At 40.2% G+C, this 21,007-nt stretch overlaps 1 protein-coding gene across 6 annotated transcripts; it reads right to left on the bottom strand.

The window, feature by feature from the left end:
• Positions 1 to 7,497: 7,497 nt before the first annotated feature.
• On the bottom strand, positions 7,498 to 20,033 carry SEMA6D (semaphorin 6D). 6 transcript variants are annotated; one of them, XM_068963934.1, is made up of 18 exons: positions 19,925 to 20,033; positions 19,420 to 19,531; positions 18,802 to 18,862; positions 18,629 to 18,691; positions 18,419 to 18,520; positions 18,095 to 18,185; positions 17,083 to 17,202; positions 16,326 to 16,414; positions 15,388 to 15,605; positions 15,158 to 15,289; positions 14,709 to 14,864; positions 14,444 to 14,617; positions 13,281 to 13,421; positions 13,108 to 13,185; positions 12,585 to 12,685; positions 12,162 to 12,218; positions 10,517 to 10,684; positions 7,498 to 8,786 (listed from the first exon to the last, which is right to left on the bottom strand). In XM_068963934.1, exons 1-18 carry the CDS (start codon positions 20,031 to 20,033, stop codon positions 7,498 to 7,500), a joined length of 3,261 nt encoding a protein of 1,086 aa, XP_068820035.1. The 6 variants fall into 6 exon arrangements, with proteins under 6 accessions (XP_068820035.1, XP_068820036.1, XP_068820037.1 ...); XM_068963935.1 differs by having other exon boundaries at positions 12,585 to 12,646; XM_068963936.1 differs by lacking the exon at positions 10,517 to 10,684 and having other exon boundaries at positions 12,585 to 12,646.
• Positions 20,034 to 21,007: the final 974 nt, after the last annotated feature.

Raw genomic sequence — 21,007 nt, 5'->3', positions numbered from 1 at the left:
GCCAGTTTCTATGGGCTTATTGCAGACCTCACAGAAGGCTAGGTAGCTCATATCATCAGAAAACATTCTCCTTCAGGATGAAGTCTGACTCCTCTAGCTCCACCAACCATAGGGAAAAGTGAAAAAATATAACTGTGTTTAACTCCCAATCTACAACCCCAGCTCAATGTAAAAGAAATTCCAAAATGAGAAATAAAGTGAAGTCTCTCCAAAGACTCTCTGACAGTCCAGATGTAGGTCTGGCATGATGCCCAGAAACTTAGATGGGTACAATTTGGTCACATCAGGTTAATTTCTTTTAACATCTCTAAATATATCCTCTTTGGTTGCTTTCAGCCTACAGTACTGCATCAGCTCAATTCAGGGATTTTTTCTTTTTCAGAGTAATTGATTTGACATGTTTATTATGACGGCCAAGCATGGGACTGACTGACTAAATGTTTCATTTTTCACTCCATGTTTGGCACATACCCCCGGACACTGTAATTATCCTACCCTTTTTGTCTCTCCTCATTATACGTGAAATGCAGAGAGAGGCCACCCTTTCTGACTGAAAACTGATATTCTCTTTCAGCACTTTCATGGAGTGTGCTGCTTTGCACACAGGGCCTGAGTGTGAAAATACATGAGTTAGCCCTGATTTGTAAATTGGCTGTCATCTATGTTTCCATAGTTGTCACAGCCCCGCTGATCTCAATTTCTGTACCTTGAAAATGGGAAGGACAAATCTTATCCTTTTCCAACATAAAGCATTACTGTTGTTCTAGTTGCTAAATCATGTCAGACTCTTTTGCGACCCCATGGACAGTAGCCCGTCAGGCTTCTCTGTCCATGGGATTTCCCAGAAAAGAATACTGGAGTGGGTTGCCATTTCCTCCTCCATGGGATCTTTCCAACCCAAGGATCAAACCCATGTATCCTGCTTTGCAGGTGGATTCTTTACCACCAAGCCACCCTATTGGACAGCACAGATATAGTATCTCCATCAGTATAGAAAGTTCTGCTGGGCTGGGCTGTCTAACACTGACAAATCTTCCCTCTCACAGCTTCTCTAACTGGCTTTAAGTCAGTCTTTACAGTAACATCAGGTGAATCCATCTCACACAAATGAACAGCAGTCCAAAGTAACAGTGTGTATGTAACAAATGATGTATTATCATACTTTTCTTCACCCACACCCAGCACTAGTGGCTAGAATAAGCCAAAGCACATGCTGCAGAGAGATTTATCAATCAATAGTCAATACCTAATTTTAAAAAGAATTATATCATGGGACAGAGTCTAGAAATATTCTATTTTCCTTAATATGTGAGTCCCTGTAGATCCATGGTCTGGATATCCAGGATTTGAGTGCCCTCCCCCATCCTCTCATCCCGATTCCTCTGTGAGTTAAAGATTGATTTTATTATCTGCTGAGTTTCTCCTTGTTTATGGCTTCACATCTATTTGATAAAGAATGCAATGTTAGCAGATATTTAAGTGTTTTGCATGTTATATATGCAAAAATGGTAAGCATCAAATACAAACACAAGCTGATTGACTTAAGATGCATTGTTTTCATGCCTTATTTTATTGCCAATCTCACATATCTCACATCTAACATGGAATAGGCCTCTCACAGTCATAAAAGGCCTACAAACCAAGCTATTGGAAGAGTAATATTTAAGCACAGCATTCATAAAATAGCTAATGGTATTATAGAGTTGACAGATACCATAGAACTGTCAAGAGAAATGGATGTTCAACGATCTCCTTTCAAAAATAAGAAAACAAATCAAGAGAGGGAAACTTCCTGTACTGCTGGTGGGAAAGTAAATTGGTACAGCCACTGTGGAGGACAGTATGGAGGTTCTTTAAAAAATTAAGAATAGAGCTACTACAATATTTTGCAATCTCACTTCTGGGTGTATATCCAGAGGAAAAAATGGCCCAAAAAGATAAATGCACTCCAGTGCTCACTGTGGCACTGTTTACAATGGCCAAGATATGGAAGCAACCTAAATGTCCATTGATAAAGGAATGGACAAAGAAGATGTGGTCCATATATACAATGAAATAGTACTCAGCCATTAAAAAGAATGAGATAATGCCATTTGCAGCAAGATGGATGGATCCTGAGATTGTCACACTGAGTGAAGTAAGTCAGACAGAGAAAGAGAAATATTGCATGATATTGCTTATATGTAAAATCTAAAAAAATGATACCAATAAATTTATTTACAAAGTAGAAACAGACTCACAGACTTATAGAATGAACTTATGGTTGCCAATGGGGAAGGGTGGAGGAAGGGATAGGTAGGGAGTTTGGGATGGACATATATTCATTGTTAATATTTAAAATAGATAACCAAGGCCTACTGTATAGCACAGGGAACTCTGCTCAGTATTATGTAACAATCTAAATGGGAAGATAATTTGAATAAGACTAGATACATGTATATGTATAATTGAATCACTTTGCTATACACTTGAAACTGACACAACATTGTTCATCAACTGTACTCCAATAAAAAATAAAAAGCTAAAGAAAAGAGAGTATGGTGCTGCAGTGACTTGATTAATAGTGGAGCCAGGATATGAATCCAGCTCCCAGACCTCGACCCTGAGCTATTTTGGACGTCTTGTTCTTTGCCCTCCCGTGACAAGGAGAATGAAGAAGAACTGGGAAGGCAGGAGAAGAAAGTTGGCTTCTCTTGGCAGGAAGGAGTCCTCCTGGCACCTGGCCAGCACCTAGGTGATCCTTGCATGTGAGGCAACATTTCTTCCTAGCCTGAACCAGCGTTTCATTTGTTCTATTTCCCAGAGTAACCTATATGCCAACCAGTGGGATTTCTGGCACCACCACCACTCTGGTATGTCTTGGTTAATTCATTTTATTTGTTTCTTCACAAAGCTTTCCTTATGAAAAGCTCCAAGTTCTCGAACCCCATTTCTTTCAAATGGCATCTAAGCATTTACCTTGAGGATTCATAGATATGATTTAAGTGTTCTGTAAATCTCCTGAAAAAAAAAAAGAAATTCAGTTCTCAGTCCATACCATTTATTAAGTTATCAAAGATGTCCAGGATTGAAAAAGGCTTAAATCTGCCATAAAGGGAAAAGAGAAAGATGCACTTTTTAGAACAAAAAAAATGCTGTACCCAGGAAAACTGATATAGTGGCCAGGCAGTATGATAAACACCAACTTAATAGAGACAGACAATGGAAATGAAAGAGAATATAATGCTCAAATAGCCAAGGAGAAACAAGGCTGAAGGTACATTTCCCTTATTGTCTCTTCCTTCCTTCATTTTCCCAGATCCAATGACAGCAGCTACTAACTCACACATGCTAAGAGAGCCAAATGGAATCATGACTTTGCCTCCCATTTCAGTAACTGAAGAATACATATCTTACTAACGCCTTATTCAACTGAAATGATGGAATTGAGAAACATCCTATACCATACAGCAATAAACAGTCACAGGAACTTGATTCACCAGCTATAATTTTAGACTAAAATGATATTAAAAATTTCATGTGAGAATACAAATCACGAATTTTAAAAATGCCTGTTGAACTCTTTGACAAAAATCACAGCTATATCCTCTTTGACCAACCTCCTAGAGCAATGGAAATAAAAACAGAAATAAACAAGTGGGACCTAATTAAACTTAAAAGCTTTTGCATAGCGTAAGAAACTATAAACAAGATGAAAAATCAACCCTCAGAATGAGAAGAAACAATTGCAAATGAAAGAACTGACAAAGGATTAATCTCCAAAATATACAAGCAGCTTATGCAGTTCAATACCAGAAATACAAACAGTGCAATCAAAGAGTAAGCAGAAGACCTAAACAGACATTTCTCTGAAGATGACATATGGATGGCCAGAAAACACATGAAAAGATGCTCAACATTGCTCATTATTAGAGAAATGCAAATCAAAACTACAATGAGATATCACCTCACACTAGTCATAATGGCCATCATCAAAAAATCTACAAACAACACCGGAGAGGATGTCGAGAAAAAGGAACCCTCTTGTATTGTTGGTGGGAATGTAAACTGATACAGCCACTATGGAGAACAGTATGCAGATAGACTCCTTAAAAATCTAGGAATAAAACTATCATAATATTACCCAGCAATCCCACTACTATGCTTATACCGAGAAAGCTGTAACTGAAAAAAACAGGTACCCCGATGTTCATTGCAGCAATATTTACAATAGCTAGGACATGGAAGAAACCAAGGTGAATGAATAAAGAAGATGGAAGTTTGGTACATATAACCATGGAATATTACTTAGCCATAAAAGGGAATGTACTTGAGTCAGTTCTAGTGAGGTGGATGAACCTAGAGCCTGTTACACAAAGTGAAGTTAGAAAGAGAAAAACAAGTAACATATTGACACATACACATGGAAGGTATAAAAATGGTACTGATGAACCTATCTACAGGGCAGGAACAGAGATGCAGACATAGAGAACAGACTTTGGACACTGCAGGGGAAGGAGAGGGTGGGGAAACTAAGAGTAGCTTTGGAACATTGACATCATCATATGTAAACCAGATAGCTAATGGGAAGTTGCTGTGTAAAACAGAGCTCAACCCAGTACTCTGTGGCAAGTTCTGATGGGGGGTGGGGAGAGGTTTGAGAGGGAGGGGATATATGTATACTTATGGCTGATTCACATTGTTGTATGGCAGAAGCCAACACAATTTTGTAAAGCAATTATCCTCCAATTAAAAATAAATTTTCTAAAAAAGTTAAAAAACCCAAAAAACCTGTTGAACTAACAATACGTGGACAAGTTGAGCCACTGGGATGTTGGCCTGAAGAATATGACTGTTAAATAATACAGTTCACCTGGTTTTCTGTATTGTACATTTTTCAGGGGCTCTGATGATCAGTATCAGCCTCTGAGAAGAGCAATGTGTTATAACCATGACTTGGTGGCAAGTATTCTAGGTAAGAATATTTTGGTATATTTTAAAAGAAGCGCTCACTGGTGTTGACTGACTTAAAGATATTTAAAAATATGACATCTTATAAACCTCTTCCACATCTAGAGGCAGAATATAATGATTTGTATATTTTATTTTGACTTTACATGCGGTGTTAAAAACCCAAAGTACATATTATTTACACATCCACAATACAAGTTTACAAGATATCTATACATGTTAAAGTACTCTATAAAACAGTATAGAGCCACTTCACTTTAGGGTTACTTTTTATGCCGTACCATTAAAAAAGATACAATCTGTGTTTACCTTTGCACAAATGAATAAAGCATTTAAAAATTAAATTAACAGGATAGAGACTAGATTTTATGTTAGAAATCTCAACATAAATACTGATAGAACTCACATTACAAACTACAAGGCAGCACAATGTTACAAAATGTTATCCGGGTTCACATACAGTTACTGTTCCATTTTCCGCACGCCGGGATTAATATTGGCAGGGTGAATTCAAACAGGTTTGTCGGCGGTGGACTGAGTAGTGTTTATCGTTGGTTGGTTTAATTTATTATCAATCTGTATTATTTTAGTTTCAAAGCTGAAGTGTTGCAAAAACAGAAGTTTTAGCTTTTGAGCTTCCAGAGACCTCAGGGAATCATGTTCTTTATAAAACAATATTCTCAAAGGAAAAGAATAACTGCATCCGTATTCTACATTCTGTATAAAAATGCTCTGGTCTTTTGCAACCCATCCTCCCCCAAGTAATAGATATCATCACAGGAAATCAGTTGAACTTATTTGTCTGACTAAGTCAGGAGCACTCCTCTGCCTTGATACTTTCTAGATGAGGTTCAATAAACCGTGGTGTGCAGCATATTAACTGAAACAGTCGTCAAGGTTGCACATCATCAACTGTAAGTGGCTTCTGCAAAACTACGAACAAATGACTCTATATGGTTTCTGCAGGTGTCACATTACCCGGGAAACCTCATTTGACTTCACATTATCACTGATTCATCCTTAGTGAAAGCAGGAGTGGAATGTTTATCATGGCAAAGGATGTAATGCGGCTATCTGGATGGATTGCTTTACAGTTAATTGTTCTAGGTTGTTGTTACAAGTTTTTTGAAAAGTCTTTTCAGGTGCTGGTTGAAAAACATGTACAACTGGCACTCAGTAAATGATGTGCTATACTGAAAACACTTGACATATTTGAGTACTTCTATCATTCTCATGAATAAGGCACAAAATGCACAGATTCAGGTAAACTCACATGTAATATTTACAGTATACTGTCGTTACCTGCATGACTTAGGAGAAAATTCTCACATCACACAACACAGACAACGTGATTGCACCACTCAGGTTTTCATAGACTGTTTCTGTTAAGCCAATTATGACCCTCTCACATTCCCTTCTTTTGTCTTCTGTTTTGTATGTGAGTGTGGTTTTTTTTTTTTTTCCCCCCATTTTGGGGTTAGAGGGGAGTTAAAATAAGAGGAATTTTACTACAGGGGAGAAACCAAACACAATAAAAATAAAACCTTGTTAGTGTGTCCAAGGTTAATAGAGTCATTGGGGCTTGGATTCACAGTGGACTGGTGAATTTTACTACTGAAACTGGTGGATAAATCAAGGACACCTCTTAACGTCTCTTATCTCCTTAAGCTGGCAAGACTGTAATAGAAGTTTCAGTGACTAGCAGCACAAAATTACTTAGTACTCTTACATTCTGGCATTGGGTAACATGGAAGTCGAGTTAATCATTTTGACTGTCAAAATCAGCCTTGGTTTTCTTTCTCAAAGCTGAACCCAATGGACTGCTGTGGGAAGAAATTATTGTCTCTTGTTCAGTCATGCGCGATGTAAACAACTCCATACCACAAAAAGATGCAATGGGCACCTAAACAAACGCTAGTGGGGACAGAACACACATACACTCACACACACTCACACACACACGCACGCATACATGCACACGCAACACAGTTCCTTGGTGGCATGGAAAAAAATGCCACACGTGAAAAAGATGCTACAGTTTGGGTCAAAGACTGAATTTTTAGCAAACTGTTTGGTAATCTACAAGTTCGTTTCTTTGAGACATTACCTTTTTTTTTTTTTTGACATTTGTGCAAGAGGCAAGGTGAATGCATACATATTAAAATGTTCACATTTAATGGGAAGACCACACAAAATGGCAGTCTAAGTTGAACCCATTTTCAAGTATTTGCTCACAGACAGATTCTTCTGAGCACTGTATCAGCTCTTTATACTGGTTACAGGCAGGTAGCCCCTCAGAGCCACACATCTCTTTAGCTTCAAACAAAAGAAATGGAATGACCAGCACCTTCCTTTGTTTTCAAGCAAGTACACAGAAGCCTTGCTGCAGTAGCTACATATGGCAAGTTCTGATGTTGCCAAAGTTAGGAAGAGTTTCTTTGGCCACTTGGTTCTCTTGAAATACAAGCGAGTCTCTTTTCTTAACCATATCATCCTCTCAACAACATGGACATGATAAAGCCACACAAGGAAGGGCACACTTGAGGCCTAGTAAGTGTATTTGTTCAGTGGTCTGACGGAGGTGGTTTGAGGAACAAATGAAGGCTTTGGTGGCACGTCAGGTTTTAAGGACGGTGTCCTCTTTAGTCCCGTCCGGGGAAGGGTGCCATTACTGGTGTAGCTGCTCTGTCTGGAGAGGGAAGGCTGTAGGTGAACACTCACTGGTGCTCCCTGAATACAATCCACCTTTGCCCCTGCAGGCGTGGGCATGTACCCTCCACGGTTCATACTAGGCTGTCTAGATAACAAAACACCATTTGGTGAACTTAAGTTTTTAGGCATAGCCGATATAGAGTGCCTCTGGGAGGAATTTTTATGATAACCCCTCTGTCTTTCCAAAGAAGTCATCGGAACTCCAGGAGTGGTGGGAACATCCACTCGCTTGGTTGGGCTATTTCTGGGAAGAGTCGAGGGAGGAGAGTAGAGAGATGCCTCGCGGTTAGGGACCTTGGGCGGGATCTCAGACATAGGTCCCACGGGATCCAGCATTAGGGTCTGGTGGGCCATCTGGATGTCTCCCATGATGGCTTTGGGGTTACTATTTGGGTCATTTAGATGCTTCAGGAGATCATTGAGAGTATTTCTGGAATCCACAGAACGCCGGTGATCTCTTTTACTGGATGACTTTGTAAGAGGGTGGTCGATGTTTTGAAGCTTCTTTTCAGCTTTGTGAGCATTGGAGTTTGAGAAAGAAGTGTTGTAGTCATGGGTAGCATTAGGAAGAACAATGGCACTGGGGATATGCCCGTGACTTAGTGGGGAATGGGGTGGAGGACTAGAAGGAAAAAACTGGGGGGTTTCTTTCCTCGAAGCTCCATGGCCATGGGCCTTTTCTGAGTGGCTCTTCATGGCCTGCAGGGTCTTCTGGTGAAGCACAGGTGTAGACTCAGGAGTGGGGAGAGCAGCCAACTCAGGAGGTTGGCCTCGATGGTCCATGACCATGGATTTTGTATCTCCACTGGGTGGCAGCTCTTTCCGACTGGTCAGCAGGTTACTATATAATTTGGGAGAATCGATATTTTGTTGATATTCCTTGACAGGGCTGTCAAAGAGACCATTCAGCTTGGCAAAACTTCCACTGGAGTCTGTGCATGACTGGGCAGATTCTGCATCTTTATGGATCTTTCTGTTTTTCCGAACAAACATGTCACGGTAACAGTAGACTGCCACACCTGCAATGAACGCACCCAAGACAAAAGCTGCAAAGACACAGGTGATGAGGACATTCATGTGGACCATCTGGTTGGACTCTCCAGACTGGACTTCCCATCGTACACCTGCAACAGACACACAGGAAAAGAGTCTGAGTGAGGAGCTTCTTTAAAACAGTATTAGCCAGCAAATGGCTTGCCTTGAATCAACACTACCTTCACATGGTCCATATGCTTAGCTTGGAGAGTGAGGTGGACTCCCAAATCACATATTTTTTTCTTTAATCACAATAGGGTCCCCAGAAACACTTACAGTTGCTACAAATAAGGGATAACTCTTCCATTGATCTGTATTATGTATTAGTCTTTTCCCTTCCAATACCTCTTAAATAGTTGTTATATAACATACAAAATTTTAAGCGTTTCTATCTAAAATTAGGGCTAGAAATTATATATTTTCTAACTGGCCCATTTTAAATTCATAAAATGTTTTTCTTTCTCATGATTTTCTCTTAATTCATAAATCAGGATTAAAGGGCAGCTACTGGGATTAGGGAAATGTAGGAATCCATATAAATACACATTTTGATAAAATAATTATGCTAAGACAATTATGCTCTTCTTAATTAGCATGAAAATACATAATTTGTTCACAAACTAAAAGCATCTGCCTAGTCACTGTTAGCTACAAATACAACCTTTCCTGTTTGCTTTTTTTTGCATTCCATCTTGGAGTGAAGCACTCTTGAATTGTCTGCTATGAAAAAAATCCAGACAGTCTAAGAAGTATACTATGTATTAGAGTTAAATGATATTATCCAATTGTTTTGAGATATTTTAGGAAATATTTAAATTAGACTAGAAGAAAAAGAGTGAATTAGTTTGTAATTATTGTTTTTTTTTAATGCAACCACAGACATTTAGATATGTTAGTTTAAGAGGTATCCAAGTCTGTTACATGCTATAAACACAGCTATCCCAGAATAAGGTAAGTCAGAGTGAATTGAAGATTCTGTTGCTCTAGGTTAGTACTAAGGCCTTCAAACATTAGTTGTTTTTAATCAATGTTGAGGGCAATGGAATTCAGTGGCAATGTGAAAGACAAAGAAAAGTAGAGAGAAATGGAATCATGAAAGAAAACAAAAGAGGAAGAATGATTATAAAATTGTTTACAATGAAAACATAAAAATCCAAAATCAACAGACGTAAATCATAAATGACAATGCACTGCCATAAAAACTGATTGGAAACCTGATACCACGGTTTAGTAAGCACTAAAGAATAGATTTCCCCACCCCCCAGAGTCATAGATCTAATAAGGTAATTCAACAGGCAGCTATTTGATAACTGCTTCTATTATGGGCCGAAAATGATAGTTCCGGACAAGTGCTCTGTTATGTTTTATAGCTTGTGGTATTCAAACAACTTGGTGCCTGGCATATATCAATACTTCTCAGATCACATTGTAAACTGTAGCTAAACAAAAGACTGGGAAAGGCTCCTAAATAGAACAGCCAGTATCAGGATATTTGCAATTAATGAGTTTTGCTCTGGGATGTTGCCCGGGTGGCCCTCGGCATTTTCTGATATCCAGCGGGGTCCAGCTTCTTCAGACGGAAGCCAACATGGATTAGATTGTCCGAGTGGTTGTTTCACCAACCCTTTCAGCTTTCTACCTCTGTTGCTGTCAAGGAATGCACTCCACGTAACCACAGAAAACCAGAGCGACCGTGGCCCGTGAAGGCAGTGGTAACAGCAGAGGGGTCTCCGTCTGGGTTCACCTCCACCCACTCCACAGAGATATTAGGAATCAGGTTTCCACTCAGTGAGAGATGAGTTCCCTGGTGAGGCCTTACCCTTTGGGATACCTGATAAAGGATCAGTAAAATCAGAAGTGTTTGGGTCATCTTGAACTACAAATTTCCGGGAGCTGGTCAGTTTAGGTCTCCAGGTATCAATCACTTTAGGTGTGATTTCTGGGATACTTGCCATTGCGGTAACAGAAGATGAAGATACCTCCATGTCTGTGGTGGCAAACAGATTTTTATTAACGTGGGTAATGCCAGCCCATTGTTTCTGACTGGGCTGTTGTGTTTTCAAGTAAAGTTTAAGCAAATTTTATGAGAAAGCCTGTTTTGAGGATTTCATCAAAACACATCTAAGGAGATTATACCAAATCCCTTTCTTGCAAGGGAGAAATAAAAACTAAAAATTAATCATAAAGACACATTACACAGATTTCAAATTTGAAGACACTCAAAATACTCCTACTGAAACTTCTGGGGTGATTAATGACACTCATGGAAAAGGTAATATGAATCCCACAGACTGTGATTTCCTCATCTTTTTGTGGGACAGCATCATTTCATTTCTTTTTTGTGTATTTTTAAAAAATAATTTTGACGCATGGTAAGAAGCTGTATATCTTTCATGGGGGAACCTAGAGTGTAACTTCATCAGAAAGCACCTGGTTGGTTCTGCATAAACACTCGATTTTGGACTTGACAAACAGGCTGTCCTGCTTTAGCACAGACCTCCCGCCCATCTGTAGATTCCTGAGTGCACTGAGGGGTCACTGTCCATAGGGAAGCACTGAAGCTTTCCAGAATGCCCGTGGAGTTTTTTTTTCCAAAGAGTAAGAAGCAACTCATGCACAAGAAATGGCATTTATGAGCTGATTAAGGATGTCCTGATACATAGGATCTACCATTCTTTTCTCCCCTCTGAGGAATGAAACAGCTAGTGAATTTTAGAACCAGTGATAGGATTGGGAGTAGCTTAACCTCTTAGCACATCTATTACTGAGTTCTGCCAAGCAGATTTTCCATCAAAATGGAAGCATATGATTTTAGGCAAAAACTCCAGAGACCCAAATTCAGACTGGTACAAGGGTCACAGATGAAGACTCCAGAACAGATGAAGACAAGGCAGGGGCAGGGAAGCACAGGGAACCCAGTGAACATCTTAATACGTCAGAAACCAGCTTCATTCGATGGGGACCTTTTTCACACCACTGAGATCACAACATTCAAAGGTTCCAGGGATTACCACAAACCATTCCAAAAGAGATCTCTAGAATTTATAAATACACATTCTGGGGAAATGTGTATTTGTTTACTAGGTCTTAGGAAAGGTGAGGAGAGAAGGGGAAATAATGAAGTTCTGCCATCCATTAAAAATAGATGGCTGCAGGGAACATTCACGATGCACAGGGGTGAGAGAAGAAAGCTCAGGTGGACGGGCGTGCAGCTGGAATGCAGCCTATGTTAATCCATTGGATTTTTCTTAAAGGATGTGCCTTGGTCAATGATGGACTATCAACATGCTACACAAGGTGAAGTGCTGAGTAAGAAAAAGTCTTTGGGACCATCAGGGGGTTATGAGTCAAAGCACAAAAGTGAGGGGCTGCCAAACTGCGCAAAAGGAGGGGAGAAGGGGCTGAAAATGCTGAACTGAAGGAAAGAAAAGGTTTGTTAATTCAAAAAAATGAAAAAAACTAACCAGATGTTGGACCGCCAAATATTTTGTAATCTGGTGTAGTTGAAGTAGGCAAAATTTCTAAAAGAATTAAAGGAACAAGTAATCAGTAAGAAGTAACCAAAAGAAAGCAAAAATTTACGAATTCCAATTAACTCAAAAAGTTAAAAGAAAGGACTATAAATTAAAAAATGAACCTACTGGTTAGACTACCTTTCTCTTAAGATTTCCTATGGAATTGTAAATGGCGAAGGAAAAAAAAAAAAAAAAGTAAGATTCTTCTTTAACTTATCCCCATGATCAAACAGCTCAGCTTTTGCGAAGTTCAAGTTAAATGCTAGGTGGCATGTGTACTGAGTCATTATAAAAGGCTGACTGTAAAATAATGTTCACGTGCAAATGTGGTCCAAAAGAAGCATCAGGAGGGAAAGGAAGATTCGGTCTTACCGTGGCAGTCCCCTAGATGGGCCGTGTTGCCATATTCTGTGTCTTGTTCAAATCCTCCAGCGCTGTGGTTATGGAAAGCAAACAAGTCTTCAGTTAACAGCCTTCATAGGAACACAAGTGACAACCAGAGCAGAACCAAGAACACAGACAGATTAGTAAGAATGAGCAGAGAGAGGAAAAATGGACATTTCAACATAGCTTGCTAAGGTGAATATTTGTATTCAACATTTAGTAACTACAGTGTTTAAGAGAGCAGAAGAGAATTGTTTTCTTTCTCGCCATCTATCCCTTTCCCTTAAGTATTATGCTGTCTACAATCTCCTTTCCCTGTCATAGCTCCAGATTTTGTTTTTCTTTCTCCCATACAACAACAACAAAAACAGAAAAAAGGCAAGAAAGAAAGAAAAGAAAAAAGAAAAGTAGTGTTATTGGAATTTTTCTAAAATTCCTAGTTTTTGAGGCCCTGGAGAAGACAGAAGCACATCTGGAGAAGATCTCAGTTACTGTGACAAAGTGTACTTACAGCATCACTGGGCTCACTCGGCCACAGGCCCCTTGGCTTAACCAGCCACAGTATGGGTCTCGAGATGCAATACAAGACCTGTATGCAACCAGACAGAAGGTAACCTGAATTTTCTCATTATCAAAGGTCATGATCCTGAAAAACCCAGGGTGAGGAAGGAAACACCAGCTTACTTTTTACATGATCCATAACGCTCACAGCGACTGAGGGGGATGCGGATAACGCAGCTGGAGAACGCCACATATAAAGCATGATGGTCTTTATCCAACTGTAATGAGATGACCTTTCTGTCCTCCTCATTTTCAGCATTGCACCTATATTGTGGGAGACATTTTCAAGATAGAGGTTTAGTAAGTCAAGAGCTATAGGAACTGGGCGAGGCAAGTGAGGTTTGGTTTTTGCCATTACTGAGAGCTGGGGAGGTGTTAAGGAACACTCTCAGTAGCAAACTAGGCAAGTACGCAGTTTAGGATGTAATAATTATGTGATTCATCTTCTACTGCTTTGCATGGTTAGTTAAATTTCAGGCTGGACAAAGGGTTTTTTAAAGATTGCCTTCCTGTTCTGATGATAGAAGGGAATTGCATTTGTGAAGAGCACGTTAGGCTATAGGGAAGAAAAAGGATAATGTTCTAATGCATTTTAATCTTCCTGTGCTAACTATTTCTAGATCGCTCCTTAGTCTTCCTTGCTCCATTACTCTCATCTATCTCGTTTGTTTTAATGGTTCATATAATTTTGTATATCAGTGGTGGCAAGAATTATGGGGTATATGTGTGTGTGTGTGTCTATCTGCAACCAGCTGTAGCATAGTTCTGGATACAGCATCCTGAAATAGATCTGTAAGGTAAGGGGGTGGGATAAAATATTCTCATTTTCCACAGGTGACAAACAAGGGCTGAATTATTTTTAAATGTATCACTGTCCACCCTCCAAACCCTGAGACTCAAGAAAACACCAAATCCGGGTTTTTATTTCAGTGAGAAAAACAAACAAACCACAATACTAATAAGCCAAACCACTACTAATTTGAGGCTTTCCTGGTGGCTCAATAAGTAAAGAATCCACCTGCAATGCAGGAGACCTGGGTTCTATCCCTGGGTTACAAAGACCCTCTGGAGAAGGAAATGGCAACATACTCCAGTACTCTTGCCTGGGGAATTCCATGGACAGAGGAGCCTGGTGGGCTACTGTCAATAGGGTCACAAGAGTGGGACATGATTTATCGACTAACCACCACCATTTCTACCACTGCTAATATAGAGGGCTGAAAGAAAATGACTAGATGAAACAGACACTGGAAGTCCCAAAAAGCGTTCTGGTATAATACACCTACTTTGCATGGTTGTACGCTTCAATCTCTTCCAGTAATACGCTGTCATTCAAAGAGAAAGGGCTGGTCTTCGCCAAAACTTTAAGCACCACGCCAGCTTCTGAGCCAACAAAGATGACTGTGTAGTTCTGGTGGGGTCCGGCAGAATGGTCGACAGCGATGGCCGTCAGTCTGTACCTGCCAGAGGAGGTGAATCAGGTTAGAGAGGGGGCCAACAGGAAGGGGGACTACTGAATGGGAGCAGGCCTGCGTGTCTGCCCAGTCTTACCTGATCCGAGTCTTTGTGAACCACGGCTCGTCGGCAATGGGTGGGACGGCTGAGTCCATCAGGGGGTGGGATTTGATGAATGACAGGGTTTCATCAGGGAAATCGATGGAGGTTTTATAAGCTTCAGCAAGACCATGCTTTGCACAACAGCCAGGCCTGAAAGGAAAATAGTTTTCCCCTCCTCACAATTTGTATCTAGGGAAAAGGTGTCTATTCTGGAAGAAAACGTTAAGAGAGGAAGGAGAATGAATAACATTTCCACAAACTCTGTGGGCTCTCCACATTCAGGCTCTCAGTCACAGTCACTGCGTTTCTATCTGCAGGGCTGTACAGGGACACCCTTCCTGGAGAGGGAGGGGGGCCCAGCTGCTCTCTGAGGATGCATGCTTCCAGTGACCAGAGGGCTTTGTTAAAGACAGAAATCCTTTCCGTCTTTATTGTGTTCCTACCTTGGCTTTGGTACTTTGTCTTCAGGGACCGCTGTCCAAACAGAATCTGGAGTTTTCTGTTCTTTAAACCGTCCTTTGAATACTTTTTCAATGTCATCCATGCTAAACGCACAGACTGCAGAACCAGGAATGCTGAAAAAGAAGAAGAGCATCAGGGGACAGCAGACCTGTTCTGGGTTCCCACAAACAAGACACAGAGCGCCTTCTCAAGCTCTGGGGTCGGTTCTCACCTGTTGAGCTGTGTGGTAAACACCCCTACCACCGTGGGAATGCCATTGATTTGTATTATGTCTGTAATAGACTGCAGAACATCAAAGTAGAAAAAGGAATCTCCAGGGACAGAACAGTTAAGCCGAGCCTTCAGAAACGAAGTCCAGTGTTTCTCCAGGACCCGCTGGGAGCCACCCATGTCGTTTTTACATATGCGGGCCACACGGGAATAGACAGCCTGCCCAGGGGACAAAAGCAAGGCAACAGGATCGTGAGCGTGGAGGGAGAACAGGAACAAAAAGCTGCCAGATAAGGGAGGGACAAAAAATGATAAAAGATACATGTGGTTCAAAAGACTCCAGCAGCCTTCCCTCTAGGGATCTGCAGAGTAAGAATGTAAACTATATTTACCTGTGAGAAAAACAAAAAAGGAGGGCCATTTTCCTGTTCTACCAAACAAGCTCCCTAAGAAGTGAGCCACTGGGCTGCCTGGCTGGATGGAAACCATTCCCATACTTCATTCCCCACTTAGCTTCTCATATTGTTAACGAAATGCACCGTCCTTAAACCTGGCATAGAAGGAGATGCAATATTTTAGAATCTTACAGACTTGGACTGAAATACTCGTCAATGAACAGGGGCCCTTCCTTTCCATTCTGCCTTTCGACACTAAGAAAGAACAGCTCTAATAGATTTCTAAAGAGTTAAAGAAGCATCCATAGCTCAAGGGTGCCTGCAGCACATTCTCTGTAGTAACAGGAAAAAATAAATAAAACCTTCTCAAGGCTGCTGTTCCCACTCTGGCCATTGTTCAGTTATTTCCCAGCAACTATTCTCTTGCTAAGCAACACAACTCTCTGCACTTGGCCCTAAATGCACTGAGTGCTGGAAAACATGCAAAGACCCTACCAAGGCGGGCTCAATTCCATGCAATACGAGTGCACAGTCATATACTTGCCTTGCCTAAGTTATTATGTTCTACAGCAATTTCTCGAAAGAAGAAATAGACGTAGTTTCCATATTCTATGGCATGCAGAAAGTGTGGCTCTGAAACAGAAAGTGAAAACAAACTGGTTCCTAAAGGGTAATTCAATTAGCATGATATCCCGACTGCTAGGCATGACTGACAGACATCACACTGCTACTTTCAAGCCAAGCACTTTGACACGCCACCAAGTTTCAGGAGTCCCATTATGGGTATGTTGAAGCTTTAGGGAACCCAGAGTCTTTAATGTCAGCTAATGGACTAGAAAAAGCCTACAGGGAACTGAACTACAGCAAAGGTCTTTGTTTCAACAGATGTATTCATTAACCTATTTAGCTAGTAAAGGAAACTTTTTATGTTGAAAATTAAAAATCTTGATTTCTAGACTCCAAAGAACAAAATAACTCTGAAGATATGAACTAACAATTCCCAGGGTTAAACTTTCCAGGATAGGCAGAAGGAAGTGGGCAAGGAGCAGTGCCTGCATTCAGTTAGGCAAATGGTACACAGAATGGTGATTTTTTTTTTTTTTAGGTCACCTAAGATATAAATCTACTTTCCAGATATAGCTACTGGTCTCCTCATTCCCCACTAATGCAGCCAACCAAGGCAGCTTGTACTGGGCTCTAAATTAACAATATAAAGTCATGCACTGAACTTTTCAATGTCAGGGCTCCTATTTCCATGTACCCATCCTGCCACCCTTGGCAATATTGGGCTTCAAAGTTACCTTTGATCCATTTGGAATCATATTTTATTGTACGAAGAGCAGATCCATCACCCATGCTTCGATAAATAACAGCATCACTGGCCAAGAAGTCAGCCACTGTGGCAGAATACAGCTTCCCATCTGGAACCAAGGTTATAATTTAAATAAAAATAGCCACAGTTATCATAAGTGTGTTATCTTATGTGTGTGCTAAGTCACTTCAGTTGTGTCCAATTCTTTGCAACCTTATGAACTGCAGCCTGCCAGGCTTCTCTGTCCATGGGATTCTCCAGGCAAGAATACTGGCATGGGTTGCCATGCTCTCTTCAGGGGATCTTCTCAACCCAGGGATCAAATCCACATCTATGTCTCTTGCATTGGCAGGCTGGTTCTTTACTACCAGCCTCACCTAGGAAGCCCATGTTTTCCCATGTAGTGTGTTATATCCTTTGGAGTATTTTCACTGACATCATTGCTATATATACAAATAAATCTAAAACCTGATGTTCATAATCAACTTGTGACAGGTTGACCCGTATTATCTAAGTTTATAGATGAGAACTGGGAGCACCAAAAAGTTAAGCAACTTATTAAAAAAAGGCTTCCTTGGTGGCTCAGATGGTTAAAGAATGTGCCTGCAATGCAGGAGATCCAGATTCGATCCCTGGGTTGGGAAGATTCCCCTGGAAAAGGGAATGGCTCCAGTGTTCTTGCCTGGAGAATTCCACGGACAGAGGAGCCTGGCAGGCTACAGTCCATGGGGTAGCAAAGAGCTGGGCACAACCGAGTGACTAATACTTTCACTTTCAGCTTATTCAGGGTCACTGGCCTAACAACAGAGCCAAGTGTCAGAATACTTATAGTATGCTCAGTTATAATTCCTCTTTTTTGAAAATCTGTTCATAGCTTTTAGTCTTTGAAACACTCATGTCAAGGTAGCTCTTCTGGTTATGAGCTTTTCTCCTTCCTTTAAATTCCTCTTGCACCTTCAATGTCATTAATCATTTATATTCATTACACTAAAGAATCTTACCAGCAAAAAGGGCAACATTAGTTTGTCTGGCATCAAATGGGCATCTTGCCAGGCCACTAATTTCTTCTCCATCATACTCTAAGGTATTCAACTACAAAAGAAAAATAAATAGCTAGTGTCACATCTGTTCAGTGTACATGTTTGAAGGCAATACTGCTTTATTTGTACTGAAATTCTATGGGAAAAATTCTGTCTTTATTCTTTCATAGTGTTAGAGATAAAACAAATTACTGGATTTATAGAAGAAAGGATTCGACGCTAATACCATACCAGTAGAGGAAAAAGAATTGATTAAAAACAGCACATTGTATAAAATATACTTACCTTATAGTATCTACACATGGGATTAAACGCATTGGTGCCACAAACAAAAACCATCTCATCGTTTCTTGGAACAAATACTTTAATAAAGTTGTGGCATTCATCCTAAAGAAAGTAAGAACAACACTGCCATTAGACATTCCATATGCCTACATCGTGGGCTCAAGCCACCATACAGACTCAATCTAGTGATCGTGTGTTTGTTTTACTTACTTTATGCTTGCCTTTCATAGCACAGTTTTCTCGATCCTGTTGTCTTGACCGCCATGTGAGTTTCTGCATCAATCAAGCAAAACCAAAGTTCAATATTTTAAATATTGAGGGGAGAGGGACATTACCCAAGTTCTAAGGGAATGCAAATAAATTTGCCAACTACAGTTGCTCACCTTGTTTGGTATGACTTCTGTTTTGGGGATTTCATTTAAGTTTACTGTATAAACTTGATCCCTGTTGGAAACAAGGCAGTAAGTCATATCATGTGAATACATAAAAATGTTAAGCTGCTTATTTTATTTTTACAGAGCTGGTTTTATTGTGTTTTAGAGATCATTTGGATTTTCTCTGTCTCCAACAAAGTCAACAAAGAGTACTTTTTCATTAGTGAGATGCTTTTATATATCACTGTGGTTAGGGAGTGAAGAAAGCCCTTTTCTTCAGGCATGGGTCAAACCACTACTCAGTATTAGCATAGACATACTTTTAATATTTTTTGAATAATTCCAAGTTAAAAAAAGACTAAAGAAAAAAAATTTTTTTCTCCTGCTGCTTTAGGAATAAAGAATGGTGTCTGCCTTCTTGACTGCAGTAATAAAATAGGACCGCTGAAGGCTTTTGCTGTATTTTGTTCCTGGTACACAACGCTGACTCTTCTCAAGTGAGTATTTTTGGCTACTTGCAATTTTTGATCACAATCACATATTAGTTTTTCATGAACTAGACACATTAATGCAAGCACCACAAGAGAAAAGAATTTTAATCTAATAAACCAACGAGGGGAAAATTACCTGCCAGCAATATAAAGTGTGTCTCGAATTTTCAACATCAGCTGAAAGTCCAGCCTGTGCTGTGATTCATTGCCTGAAGGGCGTCCTCTAAAAACCGGATATTGCCTTGAATCTGCAAGTAAAAATGGGCTAAACCATCAGTCAGGATTACGGAGCTGAAGAATCGATACACAGCATTGATTAGCTGTATATACTAGTTGTAGAAGAGTTTTAACTAAATTCTTTACTTAAGGTCTTGAATATGAATGAATAAGAGATGGTGAATATCACCAAATGGTCTTTTTCTTTTCAACTGAAAACATTTAACCTATATATAGGTTGCTTTAGCAAAGTGCCTAACTAAATTGTCCCATTTTCTTCAGACACTAGGAAATGATTATGGATAAATGAGGATGTAAAACATTTTAAAGACATAAAATCCTCTTTCTAAAAATGAATATGCTTAGAAAATCAAAACCAAAAAAACCCTTCCTTCTTAGAAAAGAGTATTCTTTAGATTACTTACAGTGATAGTCAACAGTATTAAGGGGTTCATCATCTTCAGGAAAGCTGACTGCCCTCAACTGGGAAATCAGTAGCAGCAGCATGTAGGCACAGAGCAGGAAGAACCTCATGGTTGGGCCAAGGTGAAAGCAGAGCAGCCCCTCCTCAGAGAGTCCACTTAGCTACCTGGAAAACAGAAAGAGTTTGGAAAGATCTCGGCTGTGATCAAAGAGCTTTGTCATTTGTAATCAGTTCAGTTTCCATCATGAGCTCTCTCCAATGTCCCCCTCCCATCAGAAAGATGGCAGTGGTGGAGGAGATACCTCTGAAAACACAGGCCAAAGGTGGCATTCTGCCAAGTCTGATTAAAGCATCTGGTGAGCATATTGAAGTTTTAGGCCCATTTGCAAGAGTTTTTGAGGTAACTACGTATGTCATCACAGCAAAATCACCAGAACCACAAACAGAAATGCTGGCTGCTGACTTGGCAAGAAGATGGGCAAAGTTGGGATTAGAATTTTAATTAAATGCCAATCTGCTTCCCTTCCCCCATCCCTGAAATAAATCCAGTACAGCTTGTCTCTGCCCTCCCCATCCCCCAAAATGCCCAAGCTGTCTCGAGAGTATCCAAGGAGCTGATGGGCCTGTAGCCCCTCTCAGCCCCTTAAGGCACTGCCAAATTCCCAGCATTATTCAAGCTACCCCCTAAATTCTTAAGTAGAACAGTTCCCTAAACTTAGAAAAAACAGCATGAAAGCAGTGACATGAATGACCTTGAATCAGGGTGAAAGAGAATGAAAAGAAATGAAATGATTTCACGATCAATCAATCAGGCAAAGCAGGGCAGGGATGACCAGCACAGCTGACACCAGGCCACTGGGGAAGTCTATATTTTTACATGAAAGCATTTGGACACAAACCAATACCCTAAGTATGCCTGTCCTCTTAGCTTTATTAAGCTTTAGAGCCATATGGGGCCTTAGGGACCACCTAGTCCAACCCCCTCATTTTTCAGATAAGAAAACTAAGGCCTGATAAATTAAGGGACTCATTGAATTTCATGGAACCATTTAGGGCAAGATCAGAGAGTCCAGACTGACATTAC

The sequence above is a fragment of the Capricornis sumatraensis genome, chromosome 2 (genome assembly GCF_032405125.1).
Source record: "Capricornis sumatraensis isolate serow.1 chromosome 2, serow.2, whole genome shotgun sequence".
Classification (NCBI taxonomy): Eukaryota; Metazoa; Chordata; class Mammalia; order Artiodactyla; family Bovidae; genus Capricornis; species Capricornis sumatraensis.
Note: the sequence above shows the minus strand (reverse complement) of the source record. Positions and strands in the feature narration are given on the sequence as shown.

Bases quoted from the DNA above. Each gene is read 5' to 3' on its own strand.
- SEMA6D (XM_068963934.1), bottom strand. From the start codon at position 20,033: ATGAGGTTCTTCCTGCTCTGTGCCTACATGCTGCTGCTACTGATTTCC. The intron at 18,692-18,801 runs GTGAGCAACTGT...TGATTGATGCAG, and splicing joins CAGAAGTCATACCAAACAAG to AAACTCACATGGCGGTCAAG. The intron at 12,686-13,107 runs GTAAGTACACTT...GTTCCTATGAAG, and splicing joins CGAGTGAGCCCAGTGATGCT to GCTGTTAACTGAAGACTTGT.